This window comes from Alosa alosa, chromosome 6, assembly GCF_017589495.1.
Source record: "Alosa alosa isolate M-15738 ecotype Scorff River chromosome 6, AALO_Geno_1.1, whole genome shotgun sequence".
In the NCBI taxonomy this organism is placed as follows: Eukaryota; Metazoa; Chordata; class Actinopteri; order Clupeiformes; family Clupeidae; genus Alosa; species Alosa alosa.
In genome coordinates this window covers 26,227,309-26,250,747 of record NC_063194.1, presented here as the reverse complement: position 1 = coordinate 26,250,747, position 23,439 = coordinate 26,227,309, and the positions used below count along the sequence as shown (strand labels likewise).

Here is a 23,439-nt window from a genome sequence, read left to right as displayed (position 1 = left end):
TTGCATGTGGTTATGGGGAAGTATTAATGCTGAAGGGGGTGCCATGATGAAGAAACACGCAGTTCAGCACAATTACCCCTCTAATGCCATTGGAATTTTCCGCTGGGCAGGGAAATTAATCTGCTCAGGCCTATTGCTGCTGTGAAAGAGACATTCTGCAGTATACTGAGAATACTATACAAGTATACTTGAACTTGTGTATGGACACAGATGCAGGTGGGCACTGTGCACATAAACAATAAAAAATGTTGTTCTGGTATAACACCTACCAATTTCAGTACTGCTGAATTACCCATATCAGACCACAAAGTTGTGCTATTTGACACCTATCTGTCCATCAGGAAATCCAAAGTTCAGCGTGTCATGTCATATCGTAACATAAAAAAGGTAGTGCCAGAGGAACTTACTTCACTAGTTACCTCTTATCCTTGCCCTTCTCCTAATGCTTCAGTAGTGGATCTGGTTGGCAATTACAACAACTGCATGTCTGCAGCACTCAACAGTCTTGCCCCCTTAAAGACACGGACCGTTTCGTTTGTGCACTCCGCACCTTGGTTCACTCCTGAACTACGCCAAATGAAGTCAATGGGTCGGCGCCTAGAGCGACTATCAAAAAAGACTGGTCTTGCTGCCCACCAAGGGATGTACTCGGAGCACATTCTTCAGTACAAAAAAGCACTCTCTGCTGCAAAGAGCTCATACTATGCAAGGATCATCAATGAGGGAGAAGGAAACACCAGGGCTCTCTTTTCCACTGTGAATGGCCTCCTCAAGCCACCTGATAGTACCATCTATCAGAATGCATCTGTTGAGCAGCTGCTCAGCCTTCTTGAACTTTTTTTCACACAAAAAATTGAGGCAATCCATCAACAATTGGAGTGTTCCATTACTAAGCTGAAACAACCATGCTCCTTGATTGAGTTGGGCTCACCTACTATAAATGCACTCAGTGAGTGCAACTCACCAAGTGCAACTCCTCCACCTGTCAGTTGGACCCTGTTCCGACAAGCCTGGTCAAGATGTGCCTACCATCCATCATCTCAATGATAACATCAATAATTAACACCTCGCTCATCACTGGTCAAATCCCTCCTTCATTGAAGACTGCTATTGTCAAACCAACCCTGAAAAAACCTGGGCTGAACCATGATGACCTCAACAACTACCGACCCATCTCCAATTTACCATTCATTTCAAAAATTATGGAGAGGGTGGTGGCATCTCAACTCCAGGATCCTTTGAAGGACAATGATCTGTTTGAGCCATTTCAGTCTGGATTTCGACCAAAGCACAGCAGAGAGACTGCCTTGGAGAAGGTAACAAATGACCTCCTCTGCACAGCTGATGCTGGACTCATTTCCATCCTAATCCTCCTTGACCTGAGTGCAGCTTTTGACACCATATCCCATCAGCTGCTTCTGGAGCGTCTTACCAGCATTGGAGTGCAGGACAGTGTTCATCAATGGTTCACCTCCTATCTCTCTGGCAGGACACAGCTTGTCCAGATTTTGGACCACAAGTCGGAGAGTGCTGCTGTCACAAAGGGAGTGCCACAGGGCTCTGTTCTGGGGCCCCTGCTCTTCATCATCTACCTCCTCCCACTGGGAAATATCCTGAGGCAACATGGTGTTCAGTTTCACTGCTATGCTGATGACACCCAGCTTTATATGTCCACCAAACCGACTGCCTCCCTTCCTCCTGCTTTCATGACTGCCTGTCTGCATGATACAAATCTGTGGATGACTAACAACTACCTGAAACTGAACAGTAACAAGACTGAATTACTTGTTGTTGGCTCAAAAACAACGCTGGCAAAGATGGAAAACAGACTTTCCCTATCTATAGATGGCTCCAACATTGCCTGCTCCACCAAGGTGAAGAGTCTTGGTGTTATACTAGACAGCACACTTTCATTCACTGCCCATATTAACAGTGTGTCTCGCAACACCTTTTTCCATCTGTGCAACATCGCAAGACTGTGCCCCTCCCTCAGTCAGCAGAGTGCAGAAGTACTTGTAAACGCCTATGTTACATCCCGCATTGATTACTGCAATTCCATCTTCTCTGGCATTCCACAGAAATCACTCCACCACCTACAAATAATCCAGAACTCTGCAGCCAGGATAGTAACAGGCACAAAGTCCAAAGGCCACATAACACCTGTACTGTTGCAGCTACACTGGTTACCAGTTACCCAGAGAGTCCAGTTTAAGATCTTACTGTTGACATATAAGGCCCTGCATAACCTTGCTCCCAATTATATAACCAACCTCTTAGAGAGCTCCACCCCTTCCCGCTCACTGCGATCCTCATCAGCTGGTCTGCTCAAGGTGCCCAAGATGAACCTCAGCACCATGGGAGAGAGAGCGTTCTCCCACACAGCCCCAAAGCTATGGAACTCACTTCCAAACAACATCAGGCAGTGTGAATCCACTGCCCAGTTTAAAAAGGAACTGAAAACGTATCTCTTCAGACTAGCCTATGGACTGTGATATGGCCTAATGGACTATATATATTTTTCTCCTTTTTTGATATATATATATATTTTTTTTTTTTTCCTTCTATTTGTTTTATCTGTAAAGCGACCTTGGGTGTCCTAAAATGTATTATTATTATTATTATTATTATTATTATTATTATTAAACATGTGCCTGCACAAACACAGACACACACAACACAGGAACGCACTGTATGTTTGTACTTAAACACATGAGGGGATGCATGTGCACAAACACAGATATTTACAGGACTTGTACTGTGTGTGCGCACTTACACACATGAAAGGATACAAGTGCACACCAACATCCACACACACACCTACACAAACACGTATAGTAATGTATGCATGTTTTTTTCACATATGAAAGGATGCACGCACACAAACAAACACACACACACACACACACAGACACACACTTTATAATAATATATGTTTTTTAAACACATGAAAGGATGCATGCACACATACGCACGCACGCACACACACACACACACACACACACACACACACACACACACACACACACACACACACACACACAACCAAACTCATTAAGATGAACACGATAGCCCTGTCCCTGTATTCTGTTCAACAACTCAATACTCATCATTTGATGTGATAGTGTGAAATCATGTGGTCTCAAAAGGGAAAAGGAAATCAATACCCAGACTCCTCTTAAAAGCCTTTCATTTTGCTAAAACTAAATAAGACCCATTCATTTGGATATTAAAAACTCATTCCCATTTAAACAATCCATGCACACAACCGACTGAGGCACACTTTCTCAAGAAACTCTGCATTTATCTTCTGGAAGTTTGATCTTCAAGGTTCTTTATGTTCACTGAATTACGCTCCACAGCACAGCCACGTCACTATAAAAGCATTCCCAGATTATCGACAGGCCTTTTTGGTATTAATTACTGTGACTGGCCTTTGTTCATGCTTTGTGCAATCATGGAGACTTGTCTGTACAGGCTGTTCTGGCTAGAAAGAGACATCCTGGCACTCACTTTGCCCAAGGTGTGCCAACAGTCAAGAGCAGTCAGTATAATACAAGAGAGATGAGGATGCAAGTCAGTACACCATCATCTAATGCAATCTATCCAGAACACATTTTCTGGGGACCCACTCACACACAACATCCAAACTGGGGAAAAGGGAGAAGAACTGGTCAGATCCAAGTGAAACAGCAGGCCTTTGTCTTTCCAAACCTCACAGACAGTCCCTGTCCCTTCCAGCTTCTGTGGCTTTTGTACACAAAAATATAGAGCCTTGCTATGCCTCTGCTTGCTATGGATGTAGTGATGAGTAATGTAGGTGGAAGATATTGGCACTAGAGCTAACACAGGGCTCTAGTAGGGCTGGCCTACACTGTATGTGGATATGCTCACAATGTCTGTCAGGTGAGAACACCACTGTCTGTGTCTAGCATGCCTACGGGAATGAAGTAATGGCATCTGCATGGGTAATGAGAGCAGTGCAGCCAGCTCCTGCCTGTAGCCTTACCTGCTACTGTCAGGTAAATGGATGGGCTCGTCTTGTTTTCGCCGTTTTTCTCATTAACGGCCTGGACGTAGTAACTCCCCGTATCGGCTGCGGCTGTGGCTAGGACCACGAGCTGATTCTCCAGGGTTATGGCTCTGTTGGGGAAGGATGAGGGGGAGAATGAGAGGAGAAGAGAATAAGTCACTGCTGAAACATTATTGGTGATTAACCCAGCCCCCGAGATTGATTTCTGTTAAAACAGAAAAAGAGAGATAGACAGAGAGAGAGAAATGAACCAATCCTGCATTCAGTAGGAACAGAGAGCAGTTCATGCATGCCACAAACATCACCTCTCTCCCTGCCTCTCTCCCCTGCCGTGTGATTGGGTATTGGGTTTAAGAGGGCATCCCTGACTGCGCAGGCATTTCATGGGGACTGGGCAGATTCAAAATGCACCAGATCTCTCAATTTGTCAGTGGCGAGGAATCGGCGGCTGGCTTCACCCTTTACCTCAAACGGAAAACTATTTGTTTGTTCCCACTAGCACTACTTGCTCCAAGCTTACAAACAGTGATTTAGCCAGAGGTCAGGACTATAACAAAAAAAAAAAACCCTGGAGGTAAAATGTGTGAGGAAAATGTTAGAGATATGCAGAAGCTCATGCTTGGTGCCAGGTTCAGGAGGATTTTTTATGTTGGTCCATGCTGCTAGTTTTCCGGGGAAAAGCAAAGTGAAGTAAATCAAGTGAGTTGCTGTAACTAGTATGTGGTGGTGCAGTGTTGACAGTGTGTTGTATGAGATGTTTCTGATATATGAGAATATTCCATACTGTACAGTACTCTGTACATATACTGGCACAATTCATTCCCAAGGAGAAGCAGCTTAACCCTCTAATGACAATTTGTTTGCTTGGCTCTGTAACATAAAAAAAGAACTCAAAGCAAAAACTGGTTCGGAAGCTAATCGTCATGGGGAAATTGCCATCTAATTTAGGGCCTGGAGCTCATCACTGTATTCAACGTTGTCTTTGATACCCCACATCAGGGGCGCAGGAGATATTTTGAAAGTGAGGGGGACCAAATTGTGAACACAAACCCATAGTGAGATCAGATTTCCAGATATCGGATCGCCACCTCTGGCCCACTTTTGACCATAAACTTGCCAGAATATTAAGATAATACCATTGATTGTTTTCAAAATATTTTTTGATAAAAATGGTCAAAACTGTGAGATGAGCACAACGCCAGATCTGCCCTCAGACCAGCTTCTTGCTATGGGCAATTCTACTTTTATTTATTTATTTTAGATTTATTTCACACTATTTGGGCCAATGGTAGAATACTCTAAAATCAACATGGGATGTTGATATTTTATGAAGCCATGAATGAATCATCATGCCTATGATCCAAACATAGACTACATGATCAAATAGCCTAGTTAGGCCTATACTTAAATTGTCTGGTATAAACCAAATCAACTCTCCACTATGTGTTTGCAGTTAATATGCAACGTTAGAACATATTGGCTTAACAGGTTACCAGACCAGAACACACAGAAAATTGCAACAGAAAGTTGACTTTATAATCAACTACTATTTGTTCCAACAGCATTTAAACAAAGCATTTATAAAATAAAAATAAAATACTGTTACTGTAGTAACTGTACCACATTATCCCAAGCTTCAAAGAGCTCCCCACATCTGTGACAGGCAGACGTGACACTGCTAAATTCTCAGCTTGTTTACCACTGAATGCGTAAGAACGCTACTGGGGTGAGGTAGCCTGCTCTCTGGGATGTATGCACCAAGGTAACTGATGTATCCAATTTGTGTCTTGAAATTGTGTTTGAAATAAATGTCTTAGAACAAAAACGTTGGGTATAGACTTGTATTTTATAGTTAGGCTAGTAGTGAAAACGAGTTGATCAGTAGGCTAGTTGAGTTTGTTATCAATAAACATAACAGCTAATGTCATGTTGAGCAGGAGACTAGGCTAGGGGCAGCCGTGGCCCACTGGTTAGCACTCTGGACTTGTAACCGGAGGGTTGCCGGTTCGAGCCTCGACCAGTGGGCCACGGCTGAAGTGCCCTTGAGCAAGGCACCTAACCCCTCACTGCTCCCCGAGCGCCGCTGTGTTTGCAGGCAGCTAACTGCGCCGGGATTAGTGTGTGCTTCACTTCACTGTGTGCTGTGTTTCACTAATTCACGGATTGGGTTAAATGCAGGTTAGAAATGAAAAAAGCCTGCCTCGAATAGCCTACCAGCTTGCCTCAAATAAAGATGCTGTGCTTTGCAAAAGACCCCAGCCATAATTTGAGGATTTACGCTAAGCAAGTAGCCTGAATTATTTTATAATGGTTGTTAGGACAAACTGGCTTCAGATATCCAACAGAGTGAATATGAGATTGTGCAGTCTTACACTGTAGATGACTGTGGTTAGTGATGTGATGCTGTTAATGGGGAGTTTTACATAGTTAGCGCAAATCCTATAGGTTATTATTTATTATACTTGAGGGGGGCGGCGGCAGTCTCTTCAGCACTGCGGGAGACACATCCCCCACGTCCCCCGTGCAGTCTCTTCAGCACTGCGGGGGACATATCCCCCACGTCCCCCGTGCCTCCTGCGCCCCTGCACACATCTTTATGTGGGCTGAGTTAGACTGTTTTACCTTTTTCTTTTTCGCCGTTTTTAGTTTTTTGAGCGAGATGAAAGGGGGCCGAGCTGTGCCTATCTTCTACAGTAGCAGCCACTCATCACAGAATAGACTTGCTCTCTCTCTCAAACGGCACACACTCTCTTTTGTCTCTTCGTGATTAATTGATGACATCCTCAATTCCACATCAGTGTGCCCGCCTCGCCTCTCGGCTTTGCCTGGTGCCTGGAGTGGAACTAGGGAGAGCTACGCACGAGGCATCCAGGAGTCGCTTTTCAAACCAGTGATGTGCAATTCAAATCAAATCATGGTTATTACCTGTGGTTAGTGCTTTTTACCTAAAATGTAGGGAAGGTAAAGAAATGGCTGAATCACAATACTGACCCCCCACCCCCACCCCCCACCCCCCAACCCAATAAACACTGCAAGTTCCAGGACAAGTCACATTTCTCAACAAACAAACAAAAAAGACGCAAACACACACACACACAAAACCCTGCTCTTTCAATTTTCCTTTTTTCAATTTCTTTTTCTTTTCAGCCAAACAACACCAGGCCTGTAATTAAAGTTCGCTTCAAGTCTGCTTACCCCTTTTCCTATTTCATGATTAAGTGCGGATTAACATAAAGAGATCCATCAAAAGCCCAGGGATTGGGGGGTGGGATGAGGTGCAGTGGGGGTGGTGTTGGTGTGAGGGGGCCCGACACAGCTGCCGCCGCCGTGCGGAGGCTGAGGGATGGCGTCTGGTGGACGGCTGATGAGGATGCATTACACTCCCATCCGCACTCTTGACACCTGGTTTGAGACGCAGTCAGGCGAGGCGTGCACGAGATGGCAGGGTGGGGTGGGCTCTGCGTCGGGGAAATAAAGGCACCCTTCACAGATGTCACCGGCATCTCCGCAAAGGTCAGCGCGGCCTACCTTGATGGACTTTTAATTAATAAATATTCAGGGGCCAGAATGGCTTGGCAAGCCTCCAAATTGATGTATATATAAACAGCTAACTCTTATAATGATTTAACAGCCTTAATAGCAAAGGTGTGTCTGTGTGTGTGTGTTTGAGTTTGAGAGAGAGAGAGAGAGAGAGAGAGAGAGAAAGAAAGAGAGAGAGAGAGAGTGCCTGCACTCTACTTACTGCTCTCTGTGTTGCATTGCCAAGGGGTGTTTTTTTGTCACTGCACCACAGAGAAGGTAGTTTTTACCTGACAGAGAAGGTAGTTTTTTACCTGGAGGAGGAAGAATCGATGTAAGCTGCATATGAGGTGATTTTATGATTAGTTGAGCTAGTTTGGATTCCATTTCAATCCCCCAGATGAATGGCCTGTGCCGGAGGCTGGGTAAACAAGACAGCGGTGGGAGAGATAATGGCCAGCCTTGTGTTCCATCCCCCAGGACCCACTAGGCCTTTGATTTCCACCCAAGAGTTATTACGCATGCAGCTCCTGGGACCCGACGTGAAATGTTAATCCACTTAGGAGAGGTGCCATCGAAACACAGGTAATCTAAATATTCAAAGAGAGTATGGACTGATGGACAAAGGGGAATGGTGGGGTATGTGTGTGTGTGTGTGTGTGTGTGTGTGTGTGTGTGTGTGGGGGTTGTTGGTGTGTATGTTTGTGTATGTGTGTGTGTGTGGGGGAGGGCTGGGGTGTGGACAAGGCCACCCCTGAAATCCATTGCCTCAGGACGCCTCGTTATGATGTCCACTATCATCCATCCTCTCAGGGCAAACATTAGACACAAAGTGGACTTTGATGGTAATCCAACGCTAAAACATCAATATTTGTATCAATATTACATTATGATATTGGACTAAAACAGAACAAGAAAAAAAAACAGAGAGCTTATTGAAAACATGTTTTGAAGCCAGGCTTTGGGTTTCAAATAAATCACACCTTATATGAGGGGCGATGGGGGAGCATTTACCCTGTTTGCTTGGTGCAGCTGGAGAGGCCCATTTGTATGCAGTTTATTATGAGTAAGGTGTGTGTGTGTGTGTGTGTGTGTGGGGGTGGGGGCAATCCCACCTGGGGACATTAAACATTATGAAAGTCCATAATGCTCAGAAATGCAAGCGCTGCCTAGAGGGCCTCAATGTGTAATCCTCGCAGGCGTCGGACAACAGCTCCAGAGATATTACATTAATCAACACCACGCGTCCCTGCACTCAGAATGAAGTGTGTGTGTGTGCGCGTTGGGGGTGAGGTTCAGAGAATATTTGTTTTCATTTACTGCTAGAGATTACACTCTCAAAACCAGGCTTAGTGGCCCTGCAATGTATGACAAAGTAATTAAAATGTCAGCGAACTCTCTGCTCTGCAATGGCTTTGCAAGGGGGTCCAGCTGTGTGGATTTGTCTGTCAGTATGGTTTGATTGATGATGCTCATTGTCAGGGGTTACTTTTAATGATGCTTTTGGAGCCAATGTCCTCTACAGTAAAATGAAGAAATGCCTTATGTCAAATGACAATGGGAGACTGTGGGCAGGGAGACACTCAGGATGCTGGGGAAGGGTGGGTGTCATATCACCTACGTACCTGTTCTCATTTAGCCCGCATAATCTATCTACTGAATGCTCAATCTGAGAAACTGAATTAAGTGGAGAGTGTGAGAATGTTCAGCCGCTCTTGTGACCAAGTAAATACAGAATGCATTTAGTGGACAGGTAATTTAACATTTGGACACTGCCACAAGCTGCTTTAGTGCAACTGTCAGTGCGTAAACAAAGTTCACAAATTAATTTGGACAGATTCATCATAATACAAATGTGTAATTTTTCATTCTGCGAACTGATGCAGGAAGGTCACTTCCAATGCAGTTCAGATGAAAAACTGATAATACCATATTAGACTGATTGCATGGCTGCTTTTATATGACAGTTTTACTGAGAGAAGACAATTAATTCATCTATTTATAATCAGGGTTTAAAAAATGCAAATATACTTTTCTGATTTTTGAAAGCATACTTATCTTTTTCCCTAACTATTTTGACTATCATTTAGATTCATTTGTCATTAGAACAATCAGTGCATCAGGCTGTGCTCTCCATAATTATATTCTGTCTCTCTGACATTGTGTGTGGTAGAGGGGGGTGGAGTTGCCAAACATGCATCAGCCTCACCTAGGTCTCATCAGCTATCACCCGGCTCTGACTGGATTGTCACATCAGCCCGACTGGACTTCCACTAGCACATTGTGAATGTGTCGAGTGCACTTGAAGCACTGAAGTGTGTACTGTAACTACAACTATGGAATATCTAAGCTTCCGTTCTGTTTAACCCTTAAAGGAGTACCGTCACACCGGTGTGACGGGAATGTTGAGAAATGAACGTTCTAAAGAATATCTGGGTTCATTGAATTCAACATAGAATTTTAGAACCTTCAATTGTTGCGGAACTTAGAATGTTCAAAAACCTACAGAGACAGGACACTAGCCAGAGGCAGAACAAACAGCACCACATCAGGGCAGTTTTTTTTCTGTTCTTTAATTAAACGCCTCACCTCTGGGGTAGAGGAAATTACTGCACTCAAGGAATTCTAAGATTTTGACTAAATACTCAATATTTACAAACTATGGTCATTAAAGAAGCACTATGCAACAATTTTAGCAAAAATGACCTTAATTATGCAGGTTGAGAGTCGTTCTGATGGTTCTACAACACTTTCTGGGTCGTTTGGAGGGTGCCTCGTCTCCCCCTATCACATTACTTCTTTTAATCTACATTTAAACTCGTATTCCTTTTATTCATGATCTAAACCTAAATCCTCTGTAGATAGCATGCAAACCACCTAGTGCTGGGAAGGCTGTCTTATAATGCTAAGTTGTACCATGTGTGGCCACTGTATTACATGTAATGGAAGTCAATGGAAGACTGCTGTATGGCTGCAACAGAGTTCCACACAGCTCCTTTAATGTGCACTAAATAAATAGACATGAGTTTGACTTGATTCTAACTTCACAATGCATCTGCATCACCTGAATGTCAGTATGTATGCAGTGTGGAATGGACTACATTAGCTCAAGTAATACCCCTGGTATGAACATTATGTGACCTGACATAATGTGCAGAAGAGTACATGTAAAGGTGACTCACAAGGACATGATGAGAGCATCTAAACTGATAAGCCTATTTACAGATCTTTGGCGGGATCTTCCACCAGCGTAGACTGAATATCAAATGATCACATTAAGATAGTGACACAATATGGTATAGGTCGATAGGCCTAATTAATCTATAGGCAATGGAAGCAAAGCAAGTGATACTAACAGTGAATGTACAAGTTTGGCATTAGCAACACTAATATGATTGATTATAATGACCTAATACAGCTCTGCAGAAAGTTCCACTGACTTTGAATGGACCTCCCATACTGTATGTTTGAAAACAGTAACAAAATAATTTAAAATAACATATGTGCAGGGGTCAATTTTTCCAAATTAAGTTATAGACATTAAAACAATAAAACAACGGGCTATCTACAGTATAAGGCTCTGGTTGAATTCAATGAACCCAGATATTCTTTAGAACGTTAATTTCCCAACATTCCCGTCACACCGGGGTGTGACGGTACTCCTTTAAGGGTTAACTGAAAGGTGACGCTAGCATGACACCGGTATGAATGCAGTCTCAACAAAAGCATGTTTAAAAGGTATGAGGTATGAATTTATGCAAAATTCATTCACAATATGAATGAGTAGACATCATACTGAGAATGTATGCCAAAATGTAAAATTGACCCATTTTAGCACACATTTGACATCCCCATATATCTCACAACAGCAACATGGAGGGTCACATATTGAGTAAGTGTCTTTTCTTATTTTAGCATGTAGCCGTATAATAAGCGGCATAATATATTGTATGCTGGTCATTATTGCAAAATATGTCCCTTTGGGATGAAGCAAGATCCCAACACAAATGGTTACCCTGTTGGGACTTATTATGCCCCTGTTATAATGCCCCTGTTAGTTGCATCAGAGAAGGTTGAGAAAGGGCTCTAAAGGATCTTTGATTGTTTATGTAAGGGATTCATCATTACGCTTTACACACAACGAACACAGCACTGATACTATATCAGGGGACTGGCCTCTACACTATTTCATAGCGTGTCCCAAATGTCTTTATTAAATATTGGTGTATTATCAATACTTTATTTTTATGAAAGTTCCTTCTGAGTTCTTTTTGAAAATTATGTATCAATCATCTATTTAAAATGCCAAAATATTAAAAATGTACTTTGATTTTTCATTTCATATTAGTCATTATATATTTTTAGCATAAGAATCAATTCATTCAAGTTGGAGAGTAGGATAAAATAAATCCAAAGTTAGTCAAAGTTAGTCCTGTTCAGAGAAGGGCTCACTGTAATACCCATCTGTGAAGCAACATAACTAAATGATAGTGAAACTATAACTCATTACCGTAGTATGACCCCCACCCAAAAAAAAAAAAAAAGTAGGTTTAGAGAAGTGTAGCCATCGGCACTAGAAGACACCTGTGTGACATTTCCAAGCCTAGAGGGGCTGCACCAGTCTTGCCTGAAAGTGAAAAAGGGCGAGGTCAGGGCCGTTTGCTGTGCAAAAGCCTCAAATGTCATTCTGCCCGTGGACTTGTCTGCATGGCCTGGGCAGGCAAAGGTGGATTCCTGCAACCCACAAGTTTGATCCTGAGTCAGGCACTTTTGCCAGACACACAAAACACACACACAAAAACACACTGGGACACATACAGTACAGGCCAAAAGTTTGGACACAACTTCTCATTCAATGCGTTTCCTTTATTTTCATGACTATTTACATTGTAGATTCATCAAAACTATTAATGAACACATGTGGAATTATGTACTTAACAAAAAAGTGTGAAATAACTGAAAACATGTCTTATATTCTAGTTTCTTCAAAGTAGTTTTTTTTATTTTTTATTTAATACCATATTCAGCAAGCCGTAACTTCACAAATATTCATCTGTGGGCCAAATAACTTTGCATTCATTCATAGTTTTGATGCCTTCAGTGAGAATCTACGATGTAAATAGTCATGAAAATAAAGAAAACGCATTGAAATGAGAAGGTGTGTCCAAATTGTTGGCCTGTACTGTACACAGACATAGACAGAGGCACACACACACAGAGTTAATCTTTCCCATACTTTGACAAACAAAAACGCAAGGTGTGTCTAAGCAGAAGACATGAGCCAACCAGCAAGGCAACTTATAAAGTGTGACCTCTGAGGTGTGAGTTCATGTTCCTAAAACAGAAGTGTAATGCTAGACAAGAGAAATCCTTAACCTTCTGACCCTACCACTTCCTTGAGTTCTGAAAAATGTCTTCCTCTCCTGTGGTACAATTGTTTCATATTTTTCTCTTTTCTTTGCTTTTTTTTCTTTCTTCCTTTCCTTTCTTCCTTTTCTTTTTTCACAGCATGGTGGGGAGACTGGATAGTTTGAGGATCTCACAGAAAGAAGGATGCTGGATTATTGATAAGAATGCTATAAGCTTCTAAGGTACTGTTTAATACCAAGGTTGGTCTGCATTAAGTAGTGCACCACTGCTGTGTGAACTGAGCAATGCAGAGGAGCACACACACACACACACACACACACACACAAACATACCATGCGACTGCTGTAGCTCTGCCATTGTTATGTGCGGCACGCCAGCGGACTTCCTCACACCCACAGTTCAGAGCAGCAAAGGGGCACCGAGCACATAATCAGTCATGGGCGTGCCATGACAACAGGGTCATAAATAAATAAATAAACAGACAAAAACATCTCCTCCCCCACATTTGTGTGTTTTTTATCCCCCCTGCTCTCTTAATATCCATTAGTAGCCATAGTCTCCGGCTCTCCCTCTTTCCTGGCGATGAACGTTGCCCAGGATTTGTGGCCAGAGATGTACACGCACAGATAACCCCAATAGCTCACCCCTCTCACGGTGTACGAGCTCAACACACTTTATCATCGGCACGTACGTCCACTGGACTGTGTAAAAAAAACTTGCTTTGCCTCACAGCTGCATAACGAGTGTGGGAGATAAATTAACTCTTTACAAGGGCAGCACGGTGCTATGCACCTCCCTTTAGGGGTAAGCGAGTCCCAGCTGAATTCATTCTTTGTTGGAGCACCGCAATAAAACAGCCATGAAATAAACATTTCTAGGGAGGTTATACACAATTTCCTTCGCTTGAGATATAATGCTGCATCAAACACTGTCATTAACTCTAAATAGTTCTGATGGGAGGTGAAATGGATAGGCACTCAAAGGAAGATGGACGACAGCTACAAGCAAATTAATGACACAATCCTTCCACTTTTCAAACCACAGAAAAAAGCAACATTCACCTTCTTTATGTTAGCCAACAGGTACAAATTCCAGCCCTTCAGTTGGGGGAGTAGCCCTGGCACTGACACAGGTGAGCTCAGAAGTCCTTCTCTGTAGCCTAGCGGAGGCTCAAAGCCCGGGTGTGGCTCCACTTAGGAGTCTGTGAAGCTGGAGCAATGGCCCCTCTGGCACCAAATAGGTTGGATCAGGTTTCTGCGCTTGTCATGGCAGAGTGCTCTTACCGGCAGAGCAGTGCCAAGGGGATCAGGTTGAGAAAGTAAAAATCAGCGCCATGTGCCCTGCTCCACCCCGATGCACACACTGCCAGTTGATCTCGCTCATTAGTAAAATGTGTGCGCCTCTAATAGCTGCTAATTGGAAACTCAGAGTGGAAAGGAAAAAAGGCAAGTTGTGCTTAACGTGTTAAAAAGGTTTTAAAAAGACACTGACTGTGTTGTTTGGTTTAAGCAATTAACAGGAGTGAGAAGTGTTTCTCATGAGGTCACATTCAAGAGGAGTCAGTGCAGCACCCTTTGGCAAGTACTCTGGTGTTGGGTTTCGGGTAGCTTCATAGAATGACCATGAGCTAGCCCTCACTTTCTATGTCTAAACTCTGGTCTTCCTTCACTGGCCACTGTGGGGGACACTGTGGGGGACATTGGGCAGCCGCGGCCTACTGGTTAGTGCTTCGGACCGGAGGGCTGCTGGTTCGAACCCCGACTAGTAGGCACGGCTGAAGTGCCATTGAGCAAGGCATCTAACCCCGAGCGCCGCTGTTGTTGCAGGCAGATCACTGCGCCGGGATTAGTGTGCTTCACCTCACTGTGTGTTCACTGTGTGCTGAGTGTGTTTCACTAATTCACGGATTGGGATAAATGCAGAGACCAAATTTCCCTCACAGGATCAAAAGAGTATATTATATACTACTTATTACGCACTCTAATCTTCCTGTCACATGAAGCATACAGTATATGGCTGCTCTCTGGGTATTTTACATTCAACAATGTCTTCCCTGGCTTAGTCTAGGAATGGATTGCTTTCATATGAGAGGATGCTGCTTGAAAGATGTCTAGGAATTATTTGGCTTGATGTGCACAGAAACCAGTGGTGGGGGCTAAGCCGGTCAGCAAACAGAGCCTGCCAGGAGAGATATGTGATGGCCTGCACACAGCTCTGAGCAATCGTACGCTGATTAGCTTTTTTGACGGTAAAGCATGCTCGTGTTAGAATGTTATAATGGCTCAAAGACTCTTAGTGTCTGCAAGAAAACAAGCATATGCCAAAAAAGGGCAAACAAAGATAGATAAGAAGACAGAAAAACAAAAGAAAGAAAAAAGGAAATGATCAAAAAGAAATAAAGAAAGAATAAAATGGGGAGAAAAACTTGGGAGGAAAAACCAAAAAAAGAGAAAGAAAGAAAGAAATGACAGACTTTCTATTTGAATCATCTACTATTCATGACTTTAATACAGAAAGGTGGGTAACTTCTACGAACTCTGTGGGGAGAGGTGAGAAAAGTGAGTCAACTGAACATTCCAGAAGGTCCACACCCCCTGCATCTGAGCTCTTCTGACTGATTCCATTAGGTCCCTTAGCAGCTACACTTGGCACAATTGATGAAATATTCAGTTCCACATCATCAATATCAACAATCAAATTCATATTTCAAAGAGTTGAAAGCGAAACTGAAGTTATCTTTAGAAACTGAAAGAAGATGGGTCCTCAATATGGTCCTGCAGACTTTAAATATTGACTATATATTAATGCTACAGGGTAAAGCTCTCTCCAAATTCTATTTGCTCTCCAGCGCATCTCTGCAGTGAAAAAAGCAGCTTAAAATACCAGCGCTACAAAGTGAATGGGTGTACTTTACCGTGATACATGTTTCAAATCACATCAAATTGCATGTGTGTGTGAGTGCGTCTCCACTGAATGTGTAACAAACACACCAAGCAGGCTGCACAACTTTTGCTGGGCTTTTGGAGCCTATCTCCATATAGAAAAGCAACTTTTTGAATGTGCATACATTTTGTTCCACCCCCATTAAACAAAATAAATATCAGAGGCCGCCAACTCTTTTTCATTAGCTGCAATGCATACCTCCGGGCAAGGGGTGGAGGGCTTACAAAACACTTCAGAAGAAAGAAATGCGGAGAGAGAGAGAGAGAGAGAGGGGGGAGGGAGGGAGAAGGAGAGCGTTGCAACAACAAGAGATAAATAAACAGCTCGACACCCCTGAGGCTCCCACTTTCTTTTTTCTCACCCACTTTCATTAGTGGCTCCCAGCTACATAAATGGAGACTGCGGATTGGGAGAAAGGGGAGAGGTGGCGCATGCAGCGGAAGAATAGGTATTTATTGCCCAAGTGGCTCCGACGCAGACCTGGGAGAGATGGATGTGAGGCAGTGTGCAGTGGGCAGTCAGAGAGGCATTAGAATGACGGAGGGAGAGTGCAGGCTGAGTCTCTGAGCTGCAGGCCTCTTGCCACAGAGAGGCAACCTTGTGCCTGTGGGGGGTGTGCTAGTTCATGTTTCACCTCACCGTGTCATCGGGTGCGATTTTACTTTTTCTGTATCTGTCACACTCACACAAACACACACACACACACACACACACACACACACACACTCAAACACACACACACACACACACACACACACACACACACACTTAAGCACACACACACACACACACACACACACACACACACAAACACACACACACACACACACACACACAAACACACACACACACACACACACACACACACACACACAAACACACACACACACACACACACACACACACACACTCCCCAGAAGTCTCTGCTTTTCTCAATCGCTCTGCTTTATTTTCTTTTGTCTCTCTCTCTCTCTCTCTCCCACTCTTTTCATCCACCACTCCTTCCCTAATACACACACACACACACACACACACACACACACACACACACACACTTAAGCACACACACACACACACACACACCATCTGCTCATACACAGGCACTTCTCATAGTCAGAGCACTCCTGCCTCTTCTCCCAACCAGCGCAGCAGAATTATCCATGTCACATGACAACTTTATTAAATAAATGGCAGATCTGACCAAAGAAGAGCTTTTGCAAAACACAAGTTCAACAATTTGGCGTAAAATGCACATGTCTAATGAGGTCATGCCTGTGGAGTACAAAATGAAAAAAATGAGGGAATGTTCTATATCCTGCCTACAGGAACTTTTTTAGAGGGGAGAAGGGGGCATCCAAAAGGCATATTAATTGGGTAACATTTATAAGTGCACTGATCAGCATTTCAGTTGAATGCAGGGAGACTACAGCTGCTGTACCTGTAAAAGCTGAAAGTTCCACAGCATGTCAGGCCAGGAGTTCTAAGCACTTTCGCCCGGTACTGTCACGACCACGGAGCCGCGAAAGCTTTGTGGTGCTCACAGGCTATCAGATGGCACAGTGTCTCATCAAGGAGACAGCACACATCTCTGATGGTGCTGCACGTTGTTGTGTGAGCGGCGCGTTGACACCCCAGTTGTGCCGGGTGAGAAGAAGAGAGTGCTATGCACTATTCCCTTTGATCAGTGGAGGCTTGCAAGAAGTCTGGATTTGGACTGACGCCGCCTCGGACGCGTTTCTGAGCGCCGTCTCTCAAAGTAGCTGAAGCTAAGCGTGTCAACTCTCTCCCAATACTATGATATCAAATTGCAATTCACCTTTGAAGTGAAAGAGAAACGGCTTATTAGATCTATTTTGCCACTAAAAACAAACAATACGATAATAAAGTTATTGCAACTTTGTATGAGGCAAAGTAATGTAGATACTGGAGTGTCTACAGTAGATGATAGACTAAGAGGACTAATTTTGCCAGATTTGTACCAGAAAGCAACCAGTATTTCAACAGAATATTTTCCTAAAGACCTTTGTGTTTTTGTTTTGTTTTTTTGCCTCACCAGCAAAGACCAGGTGCTATTTTGTAACACAATACTGTCTTTTCTAAAAAATAATTTCCTCATGTTCGTCATCTCCTCTACCCCGCCTGGCTTATTGTTCTCTTTGAAATAATGAATAGGGTTGCCAAGCAACCTGGTTGCTGGCAGGTAGTGGCGTGCTCCTTAAGTAACCCGGCAGGCACTCTGCAGGCCCAACGGTGCGAGCCAGGCTGCTCCGAGGCTTCAAGTGCTATCTGACATTTCAAAGACTTTCTTTTTCCCTGCAATTCATTATGGAACACTTCCAGAGCCTGATTAAAATTATTTGCTCCATAATAATTTAACCTTCTGATTTTTCCGTCTGTGAGCCTTGACAAGTGCTGCTGGTGGAAAAAGATGATGAGGGAGAAGACAAAAGAGGAGAGGAGAGGAGAGGAGAGGAGAGGAGAGGAGAGGAGAGGAGAAGAGAGGAGAAATACGAGTACAGTAGTCCTTTGGAAAACAAAATGGGACTATATACTTTAATGAAAGTTAATTATGTTTTGGTATCATGAGTAATGATGAATGATATATACAGTGAGATTAAGTAGAGCTGAAAATTCATTTAATGAATGTTAATGAAGTCTTAAAATGCCTCTTCATCGGTTCTAATATACATGTACGCCTCTTCTTCTTCAATATTATTTATCCTTTAAAATGTGATCATGGATATCAAGGATATCATGTCACTTCAGAAACCATCACTCTTTATTATGTAAGTCTGAAATACCCTGCTTTCATCTTTACCACTTAAACAGCTTTTATATTCCATAAAGGCTCCCTATAAAGGGTGCTTTTGATTAAAACCATATTGAAAGCACTCTAAAATGTCTCTCTATGCTTCTCCAAGTTCATTTTCCTGTAGTTTCCAGGTGCAGAACAATCCACTTGAGTTGCAATGATGACGACAAGAAGACGCGGTGTCCTTCCTGCTGTCCTGCTGAGCTGCCTGTCTCTCTCTTTCTCTCTCACTCTCTCTTTCTCTCTCTCACTCTCTCTCTCTCTCACTCTCGCTCTCAGAGCACATAAGCACAAAGCCCCCTTTTACTTACCGGGGGTAATTACCATTCCTCTGGAGCAATTACGGCCGGCCCCCACTACTCCTGCCTTAATGTATGCACTGTCAGTGGGGCCATAGCTATGATGTGACGTGTATATCGTATAAGCTCGTCTGTCTTCCAGTACAACAACTCATTTATCTGCTCAGGGGCGGCTTTTGTGAGTTGAGTGAGACAGCACAGCTTATTTTATTATTATTTGGCCAATGTTCAATGATTGCCACTCGAGACCAATGCCAGGGAAAGCAAATAGAAAACAAATAGAAAACAAATAGAAAAAAAAGGATCATAAGATATTGCCTTTCCACCCTACACTTGGGGACAACTTCAAAATGACGCTATAATCAAAGAAAGAGACAGAAATCTCATTTTGTGGGGTATATACAGTATGTAGTGATGTTTTATCAAGTATCAAGTATTAGCAGGTTCTTCAAAAGTTGATTTTGCACAAAAAAAACATCTAAAGAGTCCTCTATGAATGCCTTGAATGAATGAATCTTACATGTAGGATCCAAAATGTAATTGCAATCACTCTGGAAAGCTACTTAAGGAACAAGCATGGAGGATTTGTATGGTTGCATACACATGTATTCTTTAATTCTGCAGCTGTCAAGCAGGACAAAATTTGATTATTTTAAGAAAGATGATCACATTACATAAGGAAGACAAATGACCTTGCTAGGGGAAGCTGACATTGTGCAATGCTTTGGGTTTCCTCAGCAGCTTGAGTCGCAGTGCATGTCCACTCTGATTATTTCATTCAAGCAAGCAAAATCAATAACAAAGTGGGGAATTGTGGGAAGGAGGATGTGTATTCCTGTGATGACAAGAGATAAACTGTGCCGCATAATTACAAGACCTGTGAAAGTTCATCTTTTTACCATAACAAATCCTGTTTTATTTTCCTAGTGCTGTAGATCGATAGCCATACTTTACAGGACTGATGATACCCTGTGCCTTCGCCCTGTAGATAATAGCATATCCACTCTTTTAAGGATGCCATATAAAAACGGACAAGATCCTCAAAGTGAAACGAAGATTTTTGTGCTTGTCATCTCGACATTTATGGCAAGGAAAGGCTGCGACTAGGGACTATGTGCAGACCCTAGCCCAGCCCATAAAAAAACATGAGAAACATAACCCAATCAGCATTGCCTAATAACCACTGAGGGTTGTGGCAGTGTTGATTAATAGCATTAGTCAAGGCAAACGCATGTAGTGTATTAACTGTAAATTGGCCTTTGGAGGCGAGGAGGCCTTGGAGGAAACTACTTGTTCATTTACATATTAATTTATTTTACATGAGTTCATTTCAATATGAAAATCCTTGACTCATCTCAAAGGTTTTGCTTAGTGAAGAAACGGAATGGAGAAGTGAAAAATGGTGCTTCTCTGCCGCAGAACTGATTTGTGAAATAGAAAAATGTATAACCGCCTGTGTTTATGAAATGACTCAAAATTACCCAAACAGATGAGACAATGCTGAAAAGTCCACATACACACACACACACACACACACACACACACACACACACAGAAACATTTCATATTTCAGTGGCTTTTGAGATGATCCTAATCCCAACTAAACCTTCAAGAGGTGTTTTAGCATTATGCAAAAATAAGGATTTTGTTTGGCGCATGACCCGCAACTCTGACAGAGAGTAAAATGCTAATATAGAATGAAACAAAACCCCTGTCCCAATCGTAATTCATGCATGGAAATACTACGTTGCTCCCTCTGTAAACACCCCAAAGGTGCTTAGCTCTCAGGGACATCTTTTCTTTCCTTTTTTTTCATTGTTGAATACTAAACCCCCCCCCCTGCACAAATGGGTGATGAATATGCACAGTGGTGCCACTGCGGGGTCTTATGGAGTGCAGGAAGTTTACCCCCTTAATGAGCAGCGGGAGAGGCAAGCAGACAGAGATGGAGGACGTGCATTGCCGCCGCGTCCCAGAGCCTCCACTCCCCTCCATTATGGAGCCGGTGGCCACACTAGCCCGAGTCGTGTGCCAACACAGTGACTGCCAATAAGGCCACCGCACAGAGACTCTCTCTGATGGCTTGGACATCCATTTGAACTCTACATCCCAGCCAGCTCAACTCTCCCTACACACACACACACACATACACACACACACACACACACACACACACACACACCCGTCTTTGACCTCCAGCACTTAAAGGTGCACCCCCTTGACTTCTGCTACCACTTTAAAAACCATTATGACCATACAGTGACCTCACTCCCTGGGCACACTAGGAGGCTCAGTGACTTTAAAACAGCTATAGGAAGATCTGACTCTTGACTAAGTAAAATTGGGACAAGAGCCCAGAAAATCCCTGGAAAAAAATAAACAAACCAACACACACACACACACACACACACACGCACGCCACACACACACACACACACACACACACACACACACACACACACACACACACACACACACACACACACACACACGCACACGCGCACGCACACACACACAGACACACACACACGCACACGCACACACATATACTGTACACACACACACACATATACTGTACACACACACACACATACACACACACACACACACACACACACGCACAGACACACACACATACACACACACACACACACACACACACACACACACACACACACACACACACAAAAACAACTGCTGCAACTGATCCTTGCATCTAAACAATATTAAAACCATCTGTCAATACCCGTCAGTGTCTGAAAGCACAATAACATGTGTACAAGGTTTCTATTGACTGGTTAAGAATAAGGATTATACAGATCATAGAGGCGGGATAAAGAGCTCTGGTGGGGATCTGATTGCAGCAGTATTTCTGACCGCCTGACCGGACAAAATGGACTGACGTAAGGGAAACTGTGACCTTTTCCAAATGGACACGGCCAACCCCACTGCCCACTTTAGTACATATCAGCATGGTCAACAGGGCAGCACTCCAGCACCTGACGCATGGGGCCAATTCCGAGGCCTGGACGGGCTGCAGAGCAGCATTCTTTCTGGCCGAGCGGCTGACACGGGTTTGGTCAGCCTGCGATGGTGCAGTCTCCACACAGAAGGGCCGTTTCAAACGCCAGCCTCCGCGGTTGGATCTGCTTCCGAGTCTAAATTCCAGGGCTTTGGAACACTGGAGTTTGGCCATCAGGGTGCCTCTCAGATGAGCAAAGTCCCACTGCCCAAACCCAACGTTCACTACCCAAGAAGAAAAGGAAAAAAAAATAAGAGAAAAAGAGATACCTATAAATAGATTTGTAGAAAAAAAGCTTTGATCACCATCTAATAGATTCAGGAAGACTGATTTTAAATGACAGAGTATTCGGTCATTATGTCAGCCTGGAAGAAATACCTCTATTCAGGAAAAGTAATTACTGTTTGGTCATTATCTCTTCAGGCATTGTTTCTCTAAGTCCTCGTTCCCTGTCATATATTCAAGTTGTTTTTCAAAATCCCAGCATCAGGGAGGGAGGGAGAGAGAGAGAGAGAGAGAGAGAGAGAGAGAGACATTGACATGGAGAGCATGGCTAAGTAGGAGAAGTGTAGTCACTTTAGAACGATGGACAGTAATTATAAGTAATTATTGGTGCCTTCAATTAAGCAAATAAACCATGGAATTAAATCAGTTGTTTAATTGGTGTAATTTACTAAAGCAGCCTTCCTGTTGTTGTTCCTGGAGACATCTGACTGATAAGAATAGGCGATCATAGAGAAGCTATTGCCTTGGCCTAACAAGACACACCTATAGGCAAGGCTGTGAGAGAGCCAGACCAGGATCGTTTGACAACCAAACTGTTAAAACAATGTAAGCCCAGTAGTGCATCAAATAATAGATACAGTGCAAACAGACTTTTCAGACCATTTCAAGTTTTCCACTTTTTGTTATGTTTCAGCATGGTGCGCTTGGAGCATTGTGTGTAGATTGGTGAGAACTTTTTTTTAATCCATTTTAAGATGAGTCTGAAACGTAACAAAATGTGGGTAACTTAAAAGGGACTGTGCTACTACTGCTGTGTATCAGGAATTTCAGAAGTTAGACCCACCCTCTGTTACACAGATATTGGGATGGTACTACTTGTAGTCATACAAAGTGCCATAAATAGCCATACAATAGCCACATCAATTGTCTACTATAGGAAAACAGCTGTTGTCATATGCTATGGGATAAATTGTAACAGAAATTGTAACAAAACACATACTGCAGACAGAACTGTGAGACTTCAGAATGACTAGCCTTGACTAGTCTCGATGGCTGGGTGAGTCTCACTTTTGCAAAGACTGTATGCCATCAGAATTAAACTGAACTCGTCAAGCAGCTTCTCGTATCGCCGAGACCTTAGTAAAGGTCATTCGGTTGATGCCCCTCACAACAGAGAAGATTCTGAGACACAAAGCTGGCAGATGAGTCTGCTACAGAC

At 43.2% G+C, this 23,439-nt stretch overlaps 1 protein-coding gene across 1 annotated transcript in view; it reads right to left on the bottom strand.

The window, feature by feature from the left end:
• Positions 1-23,439, bottom strand: part of sdk1a (sidekick cell adhesion molecule 1a) — a 251,414-nt gene that overhangs the window by 117,622 nt on the left and 110,353 nt on the right. Inside the window, exon 5 of the mRNA XM_048245387.1 lies at positions 4,007-4,140. Within this exon, the coding sequence (XP_048101344.1) occupies positions 4,007-4,140 (134 nt within the window). The remainder of the gene's footprint in view (positions 1-4,006; positions 4,141-23,439) is intronic.